Source organism: Acomys minous, assembly GCF_964271855.1.
Source record: "Acomys minous genome assembly, chromosome: 2".
Lineage (NCBI taxonomy): Eukaryota > Metazoa > Chordata > Mammalia > Rodentia > Muridae > Acomys > Acomys minous.
Window position 1 is genome coordinate 13,144,329 of NC_140484.1, and position 24,196 is coordinate 13,168,524.

The window sequence follows — 24,196 nt, forward strand, 5'->3', positions numbered from 1 at the left end:
AACAAAAAACCATTTTGTTTCCTCCTGCTACCTTCTTGGTGACTATTACCTTTTTTACCCCCCCCCCCCCTCTCTCTCTCTCTCTCTCCTAAGACAGGGTTTCTCTGTGTAGCCCTGGCTGTCCCGGAATTTGATCTACAGACCAGGCTGGCCTCGAGCTCAGAGATCTGCCTGCCCCTGCCTCCCAGGCACTGAGATTAAAGGCGTGCGCTACCACATCTGGCAATGCCCTTTACTATTTATTGTATTTTACGAACCGTGTGCAAATGAGTCCCCAAAAGTTAAGGTCTCTGAATGAAAGAGCTGTTTTACATTACCACCAAAGTATGTGATTTTACAGGAGGAAAGCCACAGAGCAGGTGAACTCTGCAGGACACCAGAACCAAACAAATAAAGGAAAAATGTATATTTCGAAGACTAGAAGATTCGGAGGTGTTCAACAAAAACTCTCACCCAGGTCACCAAACCTGGGCTTATCTCCCTTGTCTCAGGAACATGTCGGCCACAGATAGTGGGTCCCTCTGTTCTTACGCTGATCAGCTGGCGAAGGGTCTGGTCATATGATGCCCACTTGCGCCTCATGGGAGCTGGCATCCTTCTCCTCAGCCCATTTTTAAAGTCGTTAAGTAATTTTGGAAATAGGACTATTTTTCTGGATGGCTTTTAAGGAGCTCTACTTGGACTCCCAGCCCAACAGAAATTAATGAGCGTATGGCCAATGGGATGGATCAGCAGTGAAACACTCTTACTGCTATCGTAGAGGACGCAGGTTCGGTTCCCAGCACCCACATAGTGTCTGGCAAACAGCAGCAACTCCAGTTCTAGGGGGATCCATCTTCCGGCCTCAGGGGCTTCCCACACATGTGATGGCAAAACGCTCATGTGCATAAGATGAAACTAAATTCATCTTTTTAAAAAATTGACCCGTGACTCATGAGCTCCATTTTGTCTGTAGTCAGGAGAGATGAAAACATTTCCTTCCTGTGTCTTAGTCACGTGTGTTTGAGCAAGCAAACTCTCCACTTCTTCGTTTCTACAGGAATTCCCTTGTTTCCTACTTATTCTAAAACATTTCTAGTGCCAAGAGTTGCATACATGAATATTAACAGGACACAGTTTTCTCTTCATGGTGCAGGGTAGGTTTTGCACCCAGTTTTGTTTTTTCAAGACAGGGTTTCTCTATGTTATCTTGGCTGTCCTGGACTCTCTCTGTAGACCAGGCTGGCCTTGAACTCGCAGCAATCCACCTGCCTCTGCCTCCAGAGTGCTGGGATTTTAAGGTGTGTGCCACCACGCTCGGCTGCTGCTTTCTCTTAAGTCATCATCACACACATATCAGGTCACCTCTTTCCAAAAAGTGACCCTTAACCCATGAACTCAGCCTCTCCAGTCTTGGGCATCTTCTCACTCACCAGCTCACTGTCTGGCCCAGGTGAGTTAGACCTTACTTGGCCAGAATGGATGGAGGAAGGCAAGGCCACAGATGGGAGAGACAGATCTCAAATAGACATCCTCTGTGGCTCTTCCGGAGCTCAGGCACTGTGGTTACAGGTCCCTTGTGAGCAGAGATGTCACGTGAAGCACACGTACTGGGATTCAGGTACCCTGTGGTACCTGAGGAGGAATTGGGTTATGGTTGTTCTTCATCTGCAAAGGCCAGGGAGGCATTACAAAGGGTATTTCCCGTGAGCCAGCCCTAGGCTCCTCTTTCCCAACAGGTCTATAAATAGTTAATCTACCTACACTGGCAGGAGATGTTTTCTGCCTTCTATAAAGTTTGGTTCCTGGAGGCAGATTTTTTTTTTTTAAATCTAGCAAGTGTCAGATAATTGGAAGGGTGGAGCGGAGCTGCAAACCACGGCACACCTTTGTCAGGACTTGTTTTGAAGCAAAGCCCTGAAGGAAACAAGAGGGAGAGAAGAAGCGAACATTTTTGAAAGATCACTCAGCTTTAACACACCTTGGCTGGGTCTGGATAAAAAAAAAAGTGGCACTGCAAACTTGTAGAAGAAAGGCATCAGAAGAAGAAAGAGACGGTGTCTGCTCGAAGCTGTTTCCCTGTTCCTCCAGACCCGAAGCCAGGTGAGTTACAAGAACACTGCGCTTTCTTCTTTACTCCAAGTCTTTGGTTTGAGGCTTGCTTTCCATTGTAAAACGTTTATAGGGGAAAATAAGATGACCTTTTGGGTCTCAAGCTCTAGTTTGAAGCAGTTAACTGGTCACACACGGAGTGCATGCGTGCTGCTCAGGGTTGGTTTTCTAAAGGAATGCATGGAAGACCCACGTAGGGCAAAGAGAAGGCGGGCACCTGAGAGCCAGTGGGCTCTCCCAGCCAAGGACTTTTCTCCATTGTTGTCAATATTGGAAAGTGGCTTGTAGGAAGCTGCTCTTGCCGCCCGGCACTCCTCCTCCCTCTGTCTCCCTGTTCCGACTAGAGAGTGGAACGGCTCAGGTGAGGGGTGGCCCCCAAGGCACAACCATAGCTGCCCAGGCCTCTGCTGCTGCTAAGCAGACTCATACTGTTGTTATACTTTCTTAACTTAAGGGAAAGTGAAGTCTTTGAATGGTGTAACTGGTCCAGGAATTTCCTCTACTCAAACTGGAAGTCAGAGAGAGAGAGAGAGAGAGAGAGAGAGAGAGAGAGAGAGAGAGAGAGAGAGAGAGAGAGAGACTGTCTTTCCCCCTCCTCCCCGAAAAGTCACTTTGAGCTTAGACTTTAGATTTACCAATTTGGGTCTAACTGGACCACAGTTGTACTGACTGGCACACTGTCCCCTCACTTTTGAAGCAGGCCAAGCCTCTGGCCTTTCACTTCTCCCTAGACATGGTTAGTTAGTCCACAGTCTAAAGTTTGAAACTGTTACGTCCTCAAAATATGCCAAAGTTTTTACGGGTGCTTATTGGAAACCTCGGACTATTTCTTCCCTCCTCTGTGCTCTTCTTTGGAGCTGAGGTACAAATCTGTGTGGAAACTAACTCAACACTCGTCCATCTGCTGATAATTTGGGGTTTGACTTTGCTCTTAACCCCTGCAGAATACCATATATGAGTCAGTCCAGTGTGTACAGGGGTCAGCTACAATGAAAGGCCCCCTTTAAATCTGCATCCAAACCCCTTTGATTGGAGAAACAGATCAGGCCCACCAAGTCACCAAACACAGTTAGGTCATAGCCAACAGGAAGTGGTCTGTTGGCGATGCTTGGCTCACTCACCATCATCAGCGGCAGCAGCCCCAGGGGCCACTAAGCTGACCTAGCCACAAGCCGGTGTCTTGTCTATGCTCACGGAAACTCTAAGGTGACCAAACATAGCAAACTCATCTCTGGGTGTTGAAGAGACTAAACTGACAACGTGAGCCTCAGGGCTCTGGTTTCCCTGCTTGGCTCATGTGTGCTGTCAGAGAAACGGCCAAGGCATGATTTTCTCGATCTGTAGCAATTTCAATGGTGCTTTATTTCAAAATTTACAGACGATAGAGATCGGAGTAACAAAAAAGGTGAAAAATACTTTATTCTTTAGCAGAATAGAAGTGGTTGTTCCTAAGATTAAAAGCTAGAAATAAAAACATTTATCCTTATTATTCTTTCATTCATATCAAGAATGGGTGTTCCAGCAGGGTTTGGTGGCGCACGCATTTAACCCCAGCACTCAGGGAGGCAGAGGCAGGAGGATCTCTGTGAGTTTGAAGCCAGCCTAGTCTACAGAGTGAGTTCCAGGACAGCTAAGGATACACAGAGAAACCTTGTCTCAAAAAACAAAAAGAGAAAAAAACTGAAAAAAGAAAAGCAAAGAAAGTCACATGGGGTCATTTGCATATTTCCAAAAAATAAAAAAGCATTAGCCATGAAATAACTATAAAGCAGCTTCTAAGAACAGTGAGGTGGGCGTGTTCTCACTCATGGGGAAGCTCAACCAGGTTGACCTCATAGGAGTGAGAACGGTGATTACCAGAGGCTGAGAAATATAGGGGGTGGGAAAAGACAGAGGCTGGCTAACATTGCCAAAATACAGTCAGGCGGGAGAAATAAGTTCTCCTGTTCTGCAGCACAGGGGCTCAGTAGAGTTGGCAGCAATTTATTATGTATTATTTGTAGGCACCAACACTCAGAGAAGCATTTAAGGGGACAGAATGCTATTAGCATGTGGATTGCTGCATGATCCTACGTGATAACACACATTTACTATATAACCTGAAAAGACGTCTGATAGCCAGGAGCAGTGGTGCATGCCTCTAATCCCAGAGTTCAGAAGGCAGAAGCAGGCGGTTCTCCATGAGTTCAAAGCCAGCATGGACTGCACAGCAAGTTCCAGGCCCCCAGGGCTACATAATGAGACCCTGTCTCAAGATAAGTAAATAAAAACAAACAAATATCAAGGGGGAAAATCAGTATAGCTTTAGAATTAAGAGCTTAAATGACCCGCTCTTCCTTGCCAGTGATGAAGCCCAGACGCGCCTTTAAATCCCAGCACTCGGAAGCAGAGGCAGGCAGATCACTGTGAGTTCGAAGCCAACCTGGTCTACAAAGTGAGTCCAGGACAGGCAAGGCTAACACAGAGAAATCTTGTCTCGAAACCGCGCCCCCCCCCCAAAAATTGTGTTAGTTGACAAAGCTTCCATTAAGTGGTACTTTGGGAACTCTAGAACACAGCCCAGGACTGCCAGGAACGTCAGGCTCAGACAGAGCCCGCCTAAACCTCCTCCTGACGTTACACTTTAAAGCACCCACCAGCTCTTAGAATGATTCAAACAGAAGTTCTGTCCGGTGGGACAATCCCAGCCCAGGTCTGTGCCTGCACCCGTTGCTCTCCATGAAGTAATGAGCTCATAGAAAGTCTTTTCTTATATTTGATTTAAAACAATCCGTCTCCGGCACATCCCTGCCATCTCCAACAGTCAGGCGGAACAAAGAAATACACTGACTGCTATTGCATACCCATGTTAGAGAGGCTCCATGCTAAGAGGGAGGTGCCCATCTGCCTGGGGCGGGTTCTACCCACAGCGCACCTTCCACTGAGGAACCCAGTGATAAGAAATGACTCAAAATCATGAAAGTAGGCAAGCACAGAGCAGGCTGTCTCTTCGTGCCTCGTGGAAGCTGGGGAACCCGTGGCTTTTTGCTGCAGAAGCTGTAGGAGCAGGAGATTCTGTCGTTAGGATTTGGAGAGCAGATGAAGGGCCTAGGAGTTCCTATTGTTGTCCTAGATACAACAAACAAACAACCCCAAGCAGCATCGGGCAGGCTGGCTCCTGGAGACTGGACTACAGGGCTAGCATCCATCCGCCTTCATAGTCTCCAGTGCATCCAGTCAGTCCCATCAGTACCACTCATGGAAGCATCAAAAGTGATACCTCGTGACATCGTAGCAAACAGTAATTACAGGGCAAATTTCCTATCAATTAAATGTCATCCTAGACAGCCGGTCATCGCCCTAACCAGCATCCAAGTGTACTGAAATGTTTAATCTGCTCAGATACCTTCTAGTTCATGGCTAGTGGTCAATTTGAAGAAGCAAATAATGGCCATAGTGTTTAGAAAAACACAACAGAGAACATCAGGGGTCCTGGGACCATTAATTTTTATTGGTTTTTTTTTTGTTTGTTTGTTTTGTTTTATTTTGGTTTTGGTTTTTCAAGACAAAGTTTCTCTGTATAGCCTTGACTGTGCTAGGCTCACTTTGTAGACCAGGCTGGCCTCAAACTCACAGCAATCCTCCTGCCTCTGCCTCCCAAATGCATGCACCACCACGCCTGGCTCATTAATTCTTAAACTAAGGATCCCAAAGAGAACACCCATCTTCACAAAGGCTGGCATGCACAGTCTTACAGGCTACTGCAGACTTCCTGCCTGGTCACTAGCCAGCTCTCGCCTTTAATGTGGCTAGACTTGCTTATTAAGCTGTTATGGAGCTGTTCCTGTTATCTCTAGGAAACATACCCGTAAAGACACTCTGTGGCATCTCAGATGCAACTAAATTCTTTCCATGATGCCACATTCCTTGTCTGAAGCTAGATTTAAGAGAAACACCAAGCTGGGCGTGGAGGTGCACACCTTTAATCCCAGCACTCAGGAGGTAGAGGCAGGTGGATCTCTGGGAGTTGGAGGCTAGCCTGGTCTACAAAGCCAGTCCAGGACAGCCAAGGCTAACACAGAGAAACCCTGTCTCGTAAAGAAAAGGAAACACCAGTGAACAAGGAGACAGCACATTCAGCCAGGCCTGAGGCTGACTCTTACCAGTCTTAGCTAATTCCACAATGCTGCTGAGCTGGTCCTATTTGGTCATGGGCTCAGCAAAGAAGTCGCCTCAGGCTACATTATGACTTGCATAGATGAGTCCTAGATGGTTTTTGCCTTCATGGGTTTCTTCCTCTACTACAAAAAAACAAAACAAAACAAAAACTCCTAAGAAAAATGTAATCCAGACTAGAATGTATTTCTTTCCATTCTGGTTTTGTTGTTGTTGTTGTTTGGTTTTGGTTTTTCAAGACTAGGTTTCTTTCTGTAGCCTTGGCTGTCCTAGACTCACTTTGTAGCCCAGGCTGGCATCGAACTCGTAGAGATCTGCCTTCCTCTGCTTCCCCAAGTGCTGGGATTACAGGTGTGCACCACTGTGCAAGCTCTTTCTGATTCTTTAAGTTAAAATAACTTTATGGTTCCTCCTCAGCACATGCGTGCATGCGCGCGCGCACACACACACACACACACACACACACACAGAGCCCCCCAAAACCAAATAAACATACCAAAACCATGTTGTGGGGCTGGGGAAAAATGGCTCATCAGTTAGGCGTTCTGGCTGCTCTTCCAGAGGACCCAGGTTTGACTCCCAGCACCCACATGGCAGCTCACAACCATCCACACTCCTGTTTGAGAGGATCTTCTTCTGGCTTCCACAGGCACCAGGCATGCATATGGCACACAGATATACAAGCAGACAAAATATCCATACACAGAATAAAAAATAAAATAAAATGAAAAACAGAAAGCATATTGTAGATGTGGCCCACTACCCCCTGTGCCAAAGCTGTAAAGCAACAGGAAGCTCTGTGGCAGTGAGGAGTGCAGGAGGGTGCTCAGCAGGGAGCACCTGGGCAGAAATGGTTCCAGTTCTACAATCCAGACATCGCTGCACCAAAGATAAAGCTGGGGAGAGAAGGCTAGCAGAAGGAGAGAAATGCGGGGGACAGCCAGGTTTGGGGTCCTCCCACGAGATGTTATTGAGCACCACGGCAAGAAGAGCCCCATTGGAAAGCCCTTCCTGGCCACTCCTCTGTGTGAACCTTCCTCCCGTAGCTCACCACCATCCCTGTCAACCGCCTGTGCTTGCAAACACAGCCGCCAAGAGCTTTTCCCCTTCCAAAGTACAGTAAGAATAAGGCTGTCGTTGGCACTGTCCTGCTTGTGTCTGCGTATAGGTCTCTGGGGTTAGACTGTTATGAAGAGCACACTTCATAGTTTGCCAACAGTTAAGATTAGGCAAGCTTAGAGTGTGATTTTTTTTACCCACCAAGCACTGCTCTCACATTCAAACACTAACACAGCTTGGAGGTCATGTATTCAGAGTTCCACCTAGAGCACAGCTCAAATGTGTGTGTGTGCACAAATGCATGCAGAGGCCTAACGTTGACAGCAGGTGCCTTCGTCCACCAGTCTCCGCTGTATTTATTAAGGCAGAGTGTCCCACTGAGCCCGGGGCTTGCCAGTTCCAGCTAGTCCTGGGGATCCCCTGTCTCTGCTTCTCAAGTGCTAGGATTACAAGCCGCCACCATGCCTGCCTTGCTTTTGTGAGGGTTCTGGGTAATCTAATCTGGTCCATGCATTTGTCTCACAGGCATTTATTCCACGGAGCTGTCTCCCAGCCCCAGAACACAGAACACTGCAGTGCACCTAAAAATGCACTAGTCAATGCCACAACGCCTGAGCACACACCCTGCAGTCATTGGTAGCCCAGACAAAGCGTAGATGTTACAGTTAGATGAAGGTTAGAGTACCTGGGATGCTGAAGCCCTCGGATGCTCCGCAGAGGGCAAGCTATCCTGCTAGATCCTGAAAGGACCACACAAGGGAAGTGCTGAATTTTATCTGTTAAGATCAATGGCCGGAATGGGGGCTGGGGCAAGAGTTAGGCTTTGTGTGCTGGGAAGCAGGCTTTGTATTAGTGAGTGCATACGTGTGTGTGTGTGTGTGTGTGTGTGTGTGTGTGTGTGTGTGTGTGTGTGTGTGAGGTAAGATCTAGACTTGCTGAAAGCAATGGCTTCTATTCCTGCAGGTGGCTATGGGATGGATGTGACCAAGAAAAACAAGCGAGACGGCACTGAAGTCACTGAAAGAAGTAAGAGTGTTCGATTTCCTGTACTCAGTCTGTTGTTGATTTGCACATGCGTGCTGTGGCACATGCGTGCTCACACACATGGTGGCCCCAGCCAGATGAGGCCCAAAAGTGAGGGAGGTAGTGTTAACGGCCACAGTCAGACAAAGACTTGGCTCTCCTATGGCTTTGGGAATCCACCCAAAGCCTACGCTTCCTCAAGAGAATGACACCAGAGGAACGAGATCCTGCTTCTGACTGGTGTTTTCTCAGACACCGGAAGCTCTTAGCGTCTCTGTATACTTGCCATCGATTGACACTAGAGAAACTCCAGGTTGTGTGATGTAAGGGGACATTCCTCAAAGTCTGCTTCTGGGCTTCATGTGTGGCTCATGTCACAGAGCCCTCCCAGAAGTGCTTTACTTAGGCTGCGCCTCGTCTCCACACCTCCCTCACTCATGCATGCCCTTGAGGGTTCCTGAATGAATCTTGGTACCCTAGAGGCAACCCCCCAGCTTCATCGGGACACACAGAGTAAGATCAGCCGGGATGCTGATTCCAGCTGGCCCAGGCAATCCGGGAAAGGAACAGAGCAGAGATAGTGTGTGTGTCTATAAGGAAAGGGAGTCTGGACCTGTTTCAGATGCAAAGCTAGGCCTGGACTGGAGCGGTCAGTGAGAGGCCTTGGTGCTAGACAACTCATCCTTCCGATGAACGAGTAACTTCTTTTGGCACCAAAGAGAAAGTTTACATTCTAGATACATTAAGCCTCACCGTTAGTGTTCATATTTTCAGATTCCTCGTCATAAGACACAGCTATTCGAAACCTTTATTGATCCTACTGCTTAACCTAGGGCAGACACCAGGCCCTGCCAAACCCCAGCTGTGTCAGTACATGCCACAGCATCTCCTCTTTCCTTTGTCTTTTCCAGTTGTCACGGAAACAGTAACCACAAGACTCACATCCTTACCACCAAGTAAGTGTCTCTGTCCCGGTCAGTCCCGCAGGAAGGCGCCGTGCTGTGGCCTTGAACTCGGGCGTTCATTTTTCCACAGAAGAAAGCCGCTCTCTCTTTAATATGTTCCTTTGCTAGCAGCTATGCTGATGTGGATTTAAACACCACAGCAGCTTGAGTTGTGTGGGTCACTGTTGGAGTGTACAGCAACTGCTTGCTTCAGTCTAATTTAAGGACATCTGCACCACTCCTTCTAATAAACCCTCCTGTTTATTCCGAGCCACGGTCCATCCTTCTCCACTCTCCCTGGCCCCTAAGAACTACATCTGCTGTCTCTCTTTATGGATTTGCTATTCCAGTCAGTAAAATACTGGAAACGCTGTCCTCCGTGAGCACTCTACTTTTGTCCAGGAGTTCCTAAGTATTTAATGGTGGATTCTAACAGCAGACATCAAGTCCCAAGTCCCAACACTACCCCTAGGCCCTCGTGGGCTTTGGAATAGGAGGATCCACCCATCCAGTCCTGAGCCCCCTCCTGTCCTTCCAGCAGTCCTAGCAGCTGCGGTGTCTGGGCCCTGATCAGGCATCTGAAAGAAGCAAGCCCAACAACCTTCATCTGAGATGGAGGAGCTTGCACACTCAGCCGCCTTGGCTGGTTTTCCTGCGGAAGGACTTTCTGTGCTCCACCAGAAAGCTCTCCTTCGCACCACGCAGGATATTCATTCCAGATGTCTGTATTGAACAGAAATGGGGGGGGGGGAGGGGCAGCTTGGGATTTGGAGTGTGGTTAAAGAGCAGGATCGTGGTGAGACAGGAGAGAAGGATGAGGAGACCCTCTGGCCTAGACCCGCCTTGAGGCTGTCATCTGCTTTTGCAGAAGGGAGTACCAGCAACGGCTACGCTAAGACAGGCTCTCTCGGTGGTGGAAGTCGGCTAGAGAAACAAAGCCTGACTCATGGCAGCAGCGGCTACATCAACTCAAGTAAGTGGCTACTGGTATGAGGGGCAGGGGGTGATAGAGAACAATGAGAAAACCGTGGGAATCCACCAGCTCCAGTGGGTGCCCGAAGGGGACCATTACCCTGTCTGTGTCACTCATTCCACACTCCCCTAAGGGTTACCCAAATGACAAGGGAAGCTACCTCTGACTCTTCACTCATCAGCACTGATCACCTAAGTCAAGTGGGTTCAGTTTTCCTCACTTCTCCAGGGCAGGTAACACTCACCAGTTAGGAAGCCTTCCAGAGATGGTTGCCTCTGGCTAGATCCCGCTGCTCAAGCCACATCTTTTAGGAAAGGCTGTGCTCGGTTAAGGCTTATAACCGGATTGACAGCAATGGATGATGAAGTGTGCAGACTGGGTTGCTCTGCTGAGAGGCTCCAAAGACATGCAGTCCATGCTGCAGGATTCTGCTGGCCAACCTCCGAGCATGAACCTGTTGTTCCCTGGGGGGGGGGGGGGAGAGGCAGTCTCTCACATGAAAAAAAAAAGCATGATAAAACCAAGCACACTCATATATCCAGCCCTGGAAGCCACTAAGACACGCTAGAGAAAATAGGAAGGAAACCCACCACCAGAAAGGCCTACCTAGAAGCTTACCTTTAGTCCCCCTGAGCAAGGGCCAGTGATCCATCACGTCCTCAAAAACAGCACAGCATCCTTACCACTTCCACACACTGTGTGTGTGTGTGTGTGTGTGTGTGTGTGTGTGTGTGTGTGTGTGTCAACCCTACCTCTCAGTGTCTGCCCAAAAAGGCAGTAGCAGCCAGCCTGCCTTCCATTCCCTTGTCCCCCAGAGTCACCTACCCTTCTCTGGTATCCAGAGGGTTATTTGGCTAAGGAGACCAAGTTTAAATGTAGTGAGTTCATCTCCGGTGAGGTGGTACCACGAGGATTTACACTCTTTTCCAATTGCAGGTGGAAGCCTCCGAGGCAACACTTCCACCTCCAGTTACAGGAGAGCTCACTCACCAGCCTCTACCCTGCCCAACTCTCCAGGTTCCACCTTTGAAAGGAAAACTCACATGACCCGCCATGGAACTTATGAAGGTATCTGCAGAAAAGAACTGATCTCTTCCTGGTGTGACTTCTCTCGTCCTTCCTGGTGTGACTTCCTTCATCCTTTCTGTGTGACTTCTCTCATCCTTCCTGGTGTGACTTCTCTCATCCTTCCTGGTGTGACTTCCCTTGTCCTTCCTGGTGTGACTTCCTTTGTCCTTCCTGGTGTGACTTCCCTTGTCCTTCCTAGTGTGACCCCCCTTGTCCTTCTTGGTGTGACTTCCCTCATGCTGGGCATGCTGGCTTCTTGGCTTCTCTGGTGTCTGTACTCCACTCCACCTTTCTCTTCCCTTCTTGATTTCCCTTATGGACTCTTCACATTAGTGGAAGACTCGTGCATTCATTTACATACATTCCTTTATCTCTCTCATTCATTATTTTTTTAATCCACTTAGTCACTTTTCAACTAGGACATTATTACATTTTACACTGTACAAAATGCCTTATGGGTCTTGTCTTCAGGGGCCTTACAATCTATAGACAATTGAAGATGATAGAAAAAGCAGTGACACTGAGTAGATAGAGGTCACTATTTTCCACTAAGAAAATCAAGGACGACTCTGTGGAGGTGGTGGTACCTAAGCCTTGCCATGCTGGTGACATTCATAGATGGAAGGACAGGATGGTCCAAAGCTAAAAAGGGATTGGGAGGCCCGAATTAGACTTTAATCTCCACATAAAAAGACACAGAGGTTTTTTTTTTTTTTTTTGAGCCAAACAGTGGATCATATTTGAGCCCCCAGAAAGCCAGGGATAGGTGACAAGTTAAAAGGAAATCTTCAATAGTCAAGAAGAAAGAAATCTGGGCTAGGGACTCAAAGGAGAAGGAAGGCTTGGAGGTGTGAGATAAAAGAGACAAAGTGGGCAGGCTCTGCCATTGATGAAATGGAAGGAGAACCTGGAACTCGCCATCCCACTGGGGTTTCAAAGGCAGAGTGGGCTCATGCTGGGGCCAACAGTTGAAACAGAAAATTCGGGAGGAAGGCCCCAGCTTAGGTGACTTCTACTTGGAAACCTCCTGAACCGCTTCCAGCTATGGGAGCTCACAAGCTGTAGCTGGCACCCCTGCCCCCAGGAAGCCATAAGGAGGGAAGTAACCGTTTGTACTGTGTTCCTCCTCCTCTCCAGGGAGCTCCAGTGGCAACTCCTCCCCTGAGTATCCACGGAAGGAACTTGGTAAGTCCTCTCCTTATTTTTTCATGAAATGCTTTAATGGGGGCCCTAATGGTGGGATGGGGAGCCAGACGGATGCTTCTAAAAGAGTTTGGCTCCTGCTGACTTGCTGTCCCCCTCACTCTGAGGCATCTTAAGGGAGACTGCCAGTCACTTTGCTGCCATCAGCAGTTGCTCATGACACTATTAAGATGGTAAGCTGTTTGTACACGGTTCATGCTAGAACACACAAGCCCCTGAGGCTAAGAAGAACTGTAGAGATCCTTTTTTCCATGGGCTTCACAGAGGCCTGCCACCAAGGAGGAGCAGCAGTCACAGTCACAAATGCCAGACATCCCAGCTCCTCTTCCGTACCTCCCTTCCAAGGGCCACATCATACACTTGTGTCACCCTAAGTTGTGTGTCCACGGGACCATAAGTCTTAGGTCTGCATTCTTAGAACCTCAATGTACAGATGAATTGAGGTTAGGACCAGTGATGATTATGCAATGATTATAATTTTCTATATTTGCTTACATTGGGAAAACTGAGGCAGGCTTTAATAAACAAAGATTTAGCAGTCTTTGAGTCCATTTGACAATGTTTTCAGCTGGTCCAAATACATCACACACACACACACACACACACACACACACACACACACACCCCTCAGACACAGTGCTCTAGGCATTAGCTAACTCAACATTTACTCAGCTAAGTTGCATTGAGATGGGAATCATGTTTTCAGCATCTGCTATAAAGAAATCCCCCTCACCACCATCCCCCATCCTGGTTTGGATTTAGACATTGTGAAAATACCCCCAAGTGTCAAAATATTCAGCATGCCAACTCTTCTGTGTGCCTAAGACCGTGTTTCTCTCTTTCTCAGCATCTTCTTCAACCAGAGGACGAAGCCAAACACGAGGTGAGTACCATCACTGAACTCAGTCCAGTTCACTCTGAGCAGCTGGCACGTGCCAGCCTAGAGCCAGCAAGGCCCCACATAGAAGAGTAAGTAAGACACAGCATCCGCCTTGAGGAGTCTAGATTACTTACAGAATCTTGGCCAACTCCATGAGCATGGGGTATTTGATAATGCCCGAACAGAACAAACGCACAGTGGCAGTCTAGGCATTACAGATGCCACATCTGTCTTTACAGCTAGCCTCCCAGATGTGCTTTGCCTGCCGCTATAAGTCAAGACAGGCAAAAGTCCTTCTCTTTCAAAGTATTGCGAGAGACAATTTTTGTAAGCTCATCATCCAGAGCTGATAGAGGCGAGGAAGACGCTAGGAAAAGCCACCCACGCAAAGCCCTGAGTGAGCACAGGAGCCTTGCATCAGCTGGGCAGAAGGCAGAGTCCTTCGCGGGCTCAGAGCGTTCTTTGTGACCAGGTTATGCTCGCACTGTGTCTCACTACACCAGCCGCCCACAGCTTTGGGATGGTTGTTAAGAGACGCCCACTCTCTACATGAAGCAAATACTGCTAAACTGCCCACTTAGGGACTTCCTGTTCTGATGACTAAGTGGACATTGGAGGTTTTAGAATTCTGCCCCTACCTCAAGTGAGCTCAGAGGCAGAAAGATGCTAGGCACTGACACCTCTGAAGTGGGTAGCGATTAAGTGTTATGATGCCTCCTTGCTGCTCCTAGAGTTTTCTTAAGTTGCAGGCGCCTCGTAGTGTGCAATCAGCAACTGGTGGGGGAGGGGTATCCCGTTTGTAGGGACACCTAGGTTCCCCGGTGATGGACTCAGAAATCACAAAGCAGCCCCTTGAGTCACGCATGCTCTGCTCAGAAGTCAGGGCCCAGGACAGTGATGCAGACTCCATCATCCACAGCCTCACTCTCTCTTCTCTCCCTTTGTACAGAGAGTGAAATCCGAGTTCGACTGCAGAGTGCATCGCCATCCACCAGATGTAAGTGGGCACAATCCTGCTGCCATTAGAGTGCCTAGGAGACCCTGAGTAAACCAGGTGCAGCATAGTGCTGAGGGTCAGGGCTAGTGTGCGCGCCCGCTCTCTGTGTCTTGCTCTGTCTCTCTGTCTCTGTCTGTCTGTCTGTCTGTCTGTCTGTCTGTCTGTCTGTCTGTCTGTCTCTCTCTCTCTCTCTCTCTCTCTCTCTCTGTGTATGTTTGTCTGTCTTCTCTGTCTATGTCTCTCTTTGTCTCTCTCTGTCTCTGTTTCTCTCTTCTCTCTCTCTCTCTCTCTGACTCTCTGTCTATGTCTCTCTTTGTCTCTGTCTCTCTCTGTCTCTCTGTCTCTCTGTCTCTCTACACGCGCGCGCGCGCGCGCGCGTGTGTGTGTGTGTTCACACATGTACTCAATCATCAACCATCCTGAGATTCCTGCGTGGGGGCCCCTGGACTAGGTTGCAGAGCTAAGTTGCTGAGTAAGTCAATCCTGGTCCCTGGTTTAGTAGTTCAAATTCTAATGTGGAAATCATGAAAACCCGTCAATGTCCACAGCTCAGTGTTAAAAGCAGCACAGACCAGGGAGATGGAGAGAGAGGGAAGGGCCAGAGAAGCCCTCCTATGCTAGGGTCGGCTGAAGAGAAACAGATGGATCAGGCTCAGGCTGGGAAGATAAAGCTGACTGGAAAGCACCACAGGGCAGTTCTCTACGGAGTCACAATGGGCGAGTTCAGATGAGAGAAGGTTCGGGAGTCAAAAATAAGGGTTTTTAACTTCATCTCCAAGGTCGGAGATCAACCAGTCTCCTTGAATTGGTTACTTTAGCTTCCTCTTGCCCTTGTGAGAGGCTCCTCAGCAACATTTTGAAATGATGCTGACTTTTAGGATAGGATCCAAGGACAAAGAGCTGGTAGGCAGCCCGGGAGCCCCGAGCAAGGCTAGCCCAGGAGCCCCGAGCGAGGCTAGGCCAGGAGGCTGCAAGAGGCTAGCCTCAGAGCTTGACTCCTCGCCACAGGGTCTGACTCCAGGTCTAACGCTTTCTCACCAGAGTCCTTCCGGGCTTAGAGATGTTGCACCCCAAAGGAGGGAGCTTTCTGGGGAGAGAGGCAGGGCGGTTCCCAGCACCTTCTGTCTGACAAGTGCTTGTCACCTGCTCATTGTCCTTGCCATGCTCCCTCCCTTTCCTTCCTGTCTGAAGGGACACAGAACCGGGTTCTACTAGTTCTCCGTGTTACACATAGTGCCTGCCGGGTGGACACGTGAGTGCAGGTGCCGTGAACAGCTTAGGAGTTATAACCTCAGGTCCCTTTGACACTGGCTGGCATACCAAGTCATCCAGGACACCGTATTCAGAGGGAAGACTATTGACAAGCTAGTTTCTTCAAGAGCCTAGCTCGCCCAAAGCCAGGCAACAATGTCTTCCAGTCACAGTCACCACTGTGGTGCCTAACGAAGTCAAATCAGGAACTGTCTCCCAAGGACTTGGAGCTCCTCATGAGACTGTTAAGGCTACAAACTGTCAGGTTGATAAAAGCTATAAATTGGCCAAATTAAAAAAAAATCAGAAAGCTGGTGGAAAGTGTCCCCACGAATGAGGCAGATGCCAGCCTCTCTGATATCAGACGCCTTCAATATTCCTTCCCTGACCTTTGAACTTAGGAAAGCATGCTGGGGCTCACGGGAAAGTCTGGGTTTCTTCACAGGGACAGAACTGGATGAGGTCAAGCGTTTGCTTAAGGGGAGCCGATCTGCAAGTGCCAGCCCTACCAGGAACACCTCCAACACACTCCCCATCCCCAAGAAAGGCACCGTAGAGACCAAAATGGTGACAGCGAGCTCCCACTCAGGTAAGCCTGGCAGCTCCAGTCTGCCATGGGGGTATGGGGACAATGTGACAGTGTGCCCTGAAGAGCTTTCAGCTTGGGCAGACTTGGAAAAGTACTGAGCATCTGCTCTTCTGTACCCTGAATGCTTGGGCAGAGCTTTCTCACGTCTTCTGAAGATGTGGTACCCAGCTCTCCATCCTTGAGATTCTCCCAGAAGTCTCTGAGAGTCCTGGATGTGCCTGCCAGGTTCCCCAAGAGAAGAATGAGAGGAAAGTTGTAGTGTTTACATCATCATGAATGAAGTATTTACCCTAGGCCTACTCTGTGTCAAGCCCTGAGGGAAAGCTCTAGACTAGAGAGGCGTAGTCAACACCCTGGTGGAGAGGAAGGTCTCTGAGGAGTTGAACAGGATAGCAAGCGCTAGGGTCACGTGAGGCAGATAGTACTCAGCAGCCTTATGGAGCGTGCATCTTCCATGAGAGAAATACTTCTTCAGATGACAAGAAGAGAAGCCTGCAGAGTCATGGACAGCGAGGAGGAAAGAATTCACATCTTCTGTGGATGAAGATTTCCTGGAACATCTTGATAGTGTGACCTTCCTTGTAGGATTTCCCTATACAACCAAGCCTCCTCGCATGTTAGCAATGGTGTGGCCAGCTCCCTCTCCCACAGTAACAGGCAGAAATGGCATCAGATTTGAAGAGACATGAAAAGCCCTGCCAAGGACAGCGTGCCTGTGGGTCAGCTTGGCTCACCAGGATCTAAGCAAGAAGGCCTTTAAAGATTTATTTGTCGGATACATACCCCACATTTTCTAGGGTGACAGAAGTAGCTTCCACATGAACTATCCCTTGGCATCTTTGAAAATGGCAAAGCAACAAGGGTCGTTCTTATTGGGAGGGACAAGGCACCAAGATTAGAAAGAACAGCTTTAGAAGAAGACACAGTGAACGGGCACTGAAGCAAAATTAATTTCAAATTTCAGCAAGAAATGGTAAGAATTTTGTGCTCTAAGAGATCAAGTGTTTCATTCCGTCAAAAGCAGAGTGACTCAGTGCCTCAGGCTGTCCCGAACTGAGGGGGTTCCTGAGATATGGGACCTTAGGTGCCAAACTCAGGGAAGCCCCAGAAAGGCAAGCAACCAAGTTCCCCCAGCAGGAGAGGGTTCCTCTCTCTCTCACAGTAAAGTGTGTGTGTTTCTTCTTCCAGTATCAGGGACCTACGATGCGACAATCGTGGACACCAACCTTCCCCCCCACATGTGGTCCTCCACCTTGCCTGCAGGGTCCTCCATGGGGACCTATCACAACAACATGACGGCCCAGAGCTCGTCCCTTCTCAACACCAACGCCTACTCAGCAGGATCAGGTAGGTGTAGGCCACACATGGCTTCTCCTCCCAGACGGGGATGGTGGCAGCTCTGTTCTGCTCTTGAAGATCTCCCTGGTGTGTGCCATCCCCAGGGCCTGGCCCTGAGCCTTGCTCTCACCTGCCCTCTCCTTCCCCCTGTAGTCTTCGGAGTGCCAAATAACATGGCGTCCTGCTCTCCCACCCTGCATCCCGGGCTCAGCAGCTGCTCCTCGGGTGAGTACTGCCATCCTGTCACCTTTTCCGCTTATGCTATTTTGAAAGGAATTAATTTATTTTTATTTTGTGTGGATGAGTATTTTGTCTGCATGCGTGTTTGCTCACCATGAGTGTGAAGTGCTTGTGGGGGCAGAAGAGGGCACTGGGTCGCCTGGGACTGGAGTTTCCATACGGAGGGACTGCGAGCTACACCAGCTAAGACGATCAAGACAGTCCTCCACAGGCCAACCTGAGGGAGACAGTCCGTCACAGAGAATCTCCCTCAGGTGATTCTAGGCCATGTCAAGTAGCCAAATTGACAACCACAAGCCCTGGGAGTCAAAACTGAGATGAGGATTTAGCAGGGCATGGTGGTACATGCCTTTAATCCCAGGGAGCAGAGGCAGGGGCAGGGGCAGGGGCAGGGGCAGGGGCAGGGGCAGGGGCAGGTAGATATTTGAGTTCAAGATCATAGTGATCTATGTAGTGGGTTCCAGGACTGTATAGAGATACGCTAACCCAAAAGGGGAGAGAGTCTTTAAATAAACCACTTCAAATAAAGCTCAGTGGTGGTTTATACAGTGTACCACCCAGGCCACTGCCCCAGTGCAGACCCAAGGGGCGTGGTGATGCTGTGCTCCTGCATCCAACTTTCCTACTTCTTAGTGGGAGTAAAGCATCTGAGCCACAGGAAGCGGTAAGAGAATCCTACAAAACAATGGGAATTAAGTGAATTTGTGAGGAGTAAAGCCTAAGAGGACCTCCTGAACGATGTAGGCTTCAGAATTAGGAAAAGATAGAGGAAATTAAGTCCCTCACTGCTGGAGACGGTTGATTTCACTTGCTTCCTCTCAGCTGATCAGACTGCTCCAGAGCCGTGGAAGCCACCTTCGCTTGTTGGCCCAGCTCACTGGTGATTTCTCTCTTGCAGCATACGGTGTGAGGGAGATATGCTATCTTAAAAGTGGGTGGGGGACCAGGGAGTTTTAAGTGCTTGAGCCAGAAGAGTTGAAAGGAAAGCTAGACACCTGCCATGTGAGTGCTTCTCAGCCCAGTGGGTCTGAATTCAGTCCTCACAATGTGTACCAACCAGTCCTAGGCAGCTACAGGGCAGGACATTTTAGGATTTTGAGGGAGGCAGTAATAGTCAACAGACCCTCTGCAAACAAACCTCGTGCTACTAGGTTGCATGGCTCTTACTCTGAAACAGTCATTAATGGAGTTTATTACGGGTGGGAGATGGCCATGTTACTAAGCAACAAAAACCGAGAACGTTTTGCAAAAGCAGTTCTCACGGAAATGATCTGGGGCCTCCAGGGGGCCTTCCAGCACCCACAGGGCATGCTCCAAGTCACGCGTGTCACCTGTCCTCCCTTTCTCTCTCAGTGTTTGGCATGCAGAACAACCTGGGCCCCAGCTCTTCTGTCCTACCCCACGGCACAGCCACCACTTCCACAGGTTGGTAGCGGAAGGTCGGAGCTTAGGAACTTGGGGGGGGGGCTGCCCTTGGACGATACAACCCACAACATACCTTTTCACAAGCGACCAGAAGGACCAAAGGCCTTTCCCACTAATAAACCAGCGCCCTCTCCCAGCCTAGAGACGCCAACGTCCATCTCTCATTGTCTCTGATGTGAGTTAGGCACACGGGGAGCCTGTAAACCCAGCACGTTCTCACTGTGACTTCTCGCTCCCACATGTCTCTCGGACCAACTGGGCAGGGCAACGGTCTCTCAAGCTCACCACGCACTCTTCTGCAGCCCACTGCCACTTCGAAGAAATCTCGGTGGTTGCCTTTACGGTATACCACCCAGGCCATCGCCCCCTCTCTGCAGAGCAGGGAAAGGGGTGTGGTGCCGCTGCGCCCCTGCATCCAACTTGCCCTCTCCTTAGTCGGAGCAGAAGTCCAACCCACAGGATGCAGTAAGAGAATCCTGCAAAAACAATGGGAATTCAGTGAATTTGTGAGGAGTAAGGTCTAAGGGGGCTTTCCTGAAGGAAGTGGGCTCAAGAACTAGGAAAAGATACAGGAAATTAATACCACCACCACCACCCCCATCACTGCTGGAGACAGTTGATTTTATGTGCTTCCTCTTGGCTGATCAGACTACTCCCAAGCCATGGAAGCCACCTTTCCTTTTTTAAAAAATATTTATTCATTTATTATCATGTACACAGTGCTCTGTACTGCATGTACACCTGCAGTCCAGAAGAGGGCATCACATCACATTATAGATGGTTGTGAGCCACCATGTGGTTGCTGGGAATTGAACTCAGGACCTCTGGAAGAGCAGACAGTGCTCTTAACTGCTGAGCCATCTCTCCAGCCCAAGAAGCCGCTTTTCTTTGTTGTCCCAGCTCATTGGTGCTTTCTCTCTTGCAGCATATGGTGTGAAGAAAAACGTGCCCCAGCCACCCACTGTCACCAGCACCGGTGTGTCCACCTCTGCTAGTAAGTGTTGTTACCGACTCATAGGGCCTAGGCTGGCACACTGGGAGAGGCGCCCTGCTATGGTACATGGTGTCCTGGAAGAGATGGTAGAACCTGAGGGTGGTCTGAGACCCACAATGCAACTCACCCCACAGGTCTCATGGACTTACCTATAGAGATGAGCATCCTTTGAACTGACCTTGATCTTTCTCCCAGGAGCAGGAAGCTCCACCCCTAACACCTGCCTCCTGTCTGTTACACTCCAGCTACCACATTTATCAGGGAACCTTTGCCCTTCTGTTATGTGTAACGTGTAAGAGGCAGGGAGCCCCCCAGAAGCTGCCAACACCTTGACTGCTTTCTATAGAATCTTTATCAACTTGGGTTCACCCCATGCAATGAGCTATTTTCTCCAGTACATAGATTCCAGTGTGTCTCCTTCTAATCAACAATTGATTCATTTAAAATAAAAACATACAGAGCACTCACTTAGTAGCAGACAGTTTGGTTTTCCAGGTGCCAAGGGTCCAGGTGTCAAGGGTCCAGGTGCCAAGGGTCCAGGTGTCAAGGGTCCAGGTGCCAAGGGCCCAGGTGCCAAGGGTCCAGGTGTCAAGGGTCCAGGTGTCAAGGGTCCAGGTGTCAAGGGTCCAGGTGTCAAGGGTCCAGGTGTTAAGGGTCCAGGTGTCAAGGGTCCAGGTGTCAAGGGTCCAGGTGCCAAGGGTCCAGGTGTCAAGGGTCCAGGTGCAAAGGGCAGCAGGTGCACAAGACAGGATAGTATCATGATGAGAGCAAGACAATGCCAGGGGAGCAAGCAGACGACAAACACAAAGTACGCCAGACAATTACAGGGAATGGTTGATTCCTAAGCAAACAAGTGCTGTGGTATACATGGTGTCCGTGTATGAGAATGCAGAGCTTTAGGGGGCAGCCAGAAAGAGCCTCCCCAGGATGGTAACACACATCGATCAGGTTACTCTTTAAAGGGCCTAGCTAGTTGAACGAGACTTCTGCAAGGTCAAGGAAGGTCCTCTGTCTACAGGTAGGGAGGTAGCCCCCTAGACCAGCCACCCAGCACTGCGGCCATTGGCCTAACCTCATGATGGCCAGTCCTAGACAGCAGGGACCCCAAGATGCTTCACAGCACCACTGTGTAAGAGACCAGGGGACCAGCGTCCTCACTTGTGCGCCTCCTTCCCTTCCTCTTCCCTCTGCTTCCTTCTGGCATTCTTTCCTTGCCTCTCACCCACGTCTGTCCTCCACAGCCTGCACCACCAGTGTCCAGAGTGACGACCTCTTGCATAAAGACTGCAAGTTCCTGATTCTGGAGAAAGACAACGTGCCAGCCAAAAAGGAGATGGAACTCCTGATCATGACCAAGGACAGTGGGAAGGTCTTCACGGCCTCTCCTGCCAGCATTGCTTCAAGTACGCAGAGCGTGGGTGGCGCGCACGCGCACGCGGGGGTGGGGGGGCGCCTTCAGAAGGGCAGGTCTCGCGGGAGGCCCCACGCCCTCACTTAGTCATCGAATCGCAGGGACCCTGTTTCAGTGGAAAAATGCCTGCCTGGACCTGCAGCTAAGCCATGAAAACTCGGGGTCTCCCACTGGGGAGTCTGTGGGCAACGGGACTCCGACCATAGCCCCGAGGGAGGAGATTAGACCGGGAAAAGTGGACTGGCTTCCTCCCAGGCTAACCTTGGTCTTCCCAGGGAGAGAGGGCGTATGAGCAGGCAGGGAGAGTGGGGAAAGGACGGACCAGATTATCACTGGTTCTGTGCACAGCTTCCTTTTCAGAAGACACCCTGAAAAAAGAAAAGCAGGCTGCCTATGCGGCAGACACAGGCCTAAAGGCAGATGTGAACGGTAAGACAGTCTGATCCTGCCCACCCGACTTCAGAAAATGCCACCTCGCATTTCTTTGTCTTCTGGGACCTTAACATTCAGTGTGGGGTCCCAAGAATGTTTGGAACATAGAATCCAATCCCCCTGGGGCTTGCTGGGTGGGAAGCTGAAATTTTAATGTGAGAGTGAATACATACGTATACATGTTCATATGTGTGTGGATACATGTGGGGGGTTGCACGTGTGTGGCTGCACTGTGTGGGGTGTGTGTGGGGGGGTATGCTCTGCAGGTATACATGTAGGAAGCACACATATGGGGGTACACTGCATAGGGTTTCATATGTGTGGGAGTACACTGCATGGGGATTCATATGTGGGGGGGTGCATTGTGTGGGGTGCACTGTGTGGGTACATGTTTGTGGGGATGCACTGTGTGAGAGTACACATGTATGGGGGTGAGCGTGGGGGGGTGCACTTGTGTGCTCTTCCAGTCATCACGTTCAGCTCCAAACTTATGTACGTACTTTTAGGAGACCTAAATACTGTGTCCACAAAGGGCAAGGCCACCTCCGCAGGTAAGTAATAATGGGGGGCCTTAAGGCTCTGAGGGGATGAAGATGGGGGGCCCTTGCCTGGAGCCAGTGTGTACGTGAGCTACCCAGATCTGACCTCCTGAAGGCCTGAAAGGGAAATGGACAGAGAGAGGAGTGGACAGGCTGAGGGCAGCGGGTAACCACAGAAAGCGTCACAACAATGATTTTTCACGGGCCCCACAACTCCTAATTGTCAGCCTCTATGATCCCTGAGGCCCAGAGTCTCCCCCAAGGGTAGATACAACAGAACAGCCCAAGACGCTGCTGCCCCACGCTTGCTCCAACCCTCTGACCTCCCTCACCTCCTCCCTTGCCTCGGCGAGAGAAGCACGCCTGAGGGTTCCCACCTCCCTAAGAGAACTGAAAGTGTGTTTTTAGGTTTGTGGTACTAAGTGTAACCCTAGGCACTGTGGGAACCACAAAGGGTGAGCTGTGTCAGTGAGGCGTAGTGCGCCAGAGTATGTAGGTTTAGCCCTAATCAGACGCAGGCGTTGTGGCAGATGCACGTGAGCCCCATGCTGCGGGCCGCGTGCTCTGCTGAATAAGGATCTTGTTTCATCTCATTCCTTAACCATTTTATGAAGCAGGTCATCTTTTAATCTCATTTTATAAAGTGCCAGAGTCACACAGACTCACAGAGTCTCATTGAGTTACAGCAGAAGCCTGGGGGTTTTCAGACATACCCTCCAGCCGGATCCCTGTGTTCATGCAAAGCCGCACGCACGTAGATTCAAACCCTCCTCACCCTCCCGACGTGACATCACCAATTTTGAAAGGAGCCAGGCAGAAGCCTCCTGAACTCAACTCACCCTCCCTGTTTCTTTCACAGAAAACCACAGCTATGACCGAGGTGGCGGCGGTGGTGGTGGAGGTAGAGGCGGTGGCGTTGCTGGTGGCAGCGGAGCCGGTGGCAGGGGAGAAACGTGGGGCGCAGCACCTGCCTGGTGCCCCTGCGGCTCCTGCTGCAGCTGGTGGAAGTGGCTGCTGGGCCTGCTGCTCACCTGGCTGCTGCTGCTGGGTCTGCTCTTCGGCCTCATTGCCCTAGGTAGGTGCCAAGGCCACGGAGCCTAAAGTCCCCAGGCCCCTCTACCCCTTCCTAGGGATTGGAAGCCACAAGTGGTCCTCAGTGTTGGGACAAAAGGGCTGGAGATTACAAACACAACCCAGTATCCCTCCAGATAGGAAACAGGCCCTGAGGTCCCTGGCTCAAGTCTCAAGGTCACTGGGAATCTAAGGTCCTGGCTCCACCCTAGGCTCGTGCAATGATGGCCTTTAATAAAGCCATGCTGCTGGAGGGTCTTTCTGCCCGTTACCTTGCCTGAGCATTTACACCTCTTTCCCTGGCACCACTCTCTCCACCTCCCAGAGGAAGGTGCATCAGGTTTGTGCTCAGCTCGGGTGGTGACAGGGCCAAGCTTCCTTGAGGCTTAGGAGGACATTGGCTACTATTGGCCACAAGGATTGTCTGTGCATACATATTCCTGAAATATGTGCCCAGGGGTGTGACGAAGCCACCGCCCCCAGAGCCCAGGGCCCCAGGGCAAGTGCCAGACC

The 24,196-nt window shown here is 50.0% G+C and overlaps 1 protein-coding gene across 1 annotated transcript in view; it reads left to right on the plus strand.

The window, feature by feature from the left end:
* Positions 1-1,874: 1,874 nt before the first annotated feature.
* Positions 1,875-24,196, plus strand: part of COL17A1 (collagen type XVII alpha 1 chain) — a 44,965-nt gene continuing 22,643 nt past the window's right edge. The window contains exons 1-17 of the mRNA XM_084763057.1: positions 1,875-2,082; positions 8,269-8,331; positions 9,240-9,284; positions 10,141-10,245; positions 11,182-11,313; positions 12,451-12,498; positions 13,364-13,399; positions 14,346-14,393; positions 16,090-16,233; positions 17,422-17,580; positions 17,725-17,796; positions 19,165-19,236; positions 20,162-20,230; positions 21,472-21,633; positions 21,990-22,070; positions 22,580-22,624; positions 23,472-23,687. Of these exons, the coding sequence (XP_084619183.1) occupies positions 8,280-8,331; positions 9,240-9,284; positions 10,141-10,245; positions 11,182-11,313; positions 12,451-12,498; positions 13,364-13,399; positions 14,346-14,393; positions 16,090-16,233; positions 17,422-17,580; positions 17,725-17,796; positions 19,165-19,236; positions 20,162-20,230; positions 21,472-21,633; positions 21,990-22,070; positions 22,580-22,624; positions 23,472-23,687 (1,486 nt within the window). The 5' untranslated portion in view covers positions 1,875-2,082; positions 8,269-8,279. The remainder of the gene's footprint in view (positions 2,083-8,268; positions 8,332-9,239; positions 9,285-10,140; positions 10,246-11,181; positions 11,314-12,450; positions 12,499-13,363; positions 13,400-14,345; positions 14,394-16,089; positions 16,234-17,421; positions 17,581-17,724; positions 17,797-19,164; positions 19,237-20,161; positions 20,231-21,471; positions 21,634-21,989; positions 22,071-22,579; positions 22,625-23,471; positions 23,688-24,196) is intronic.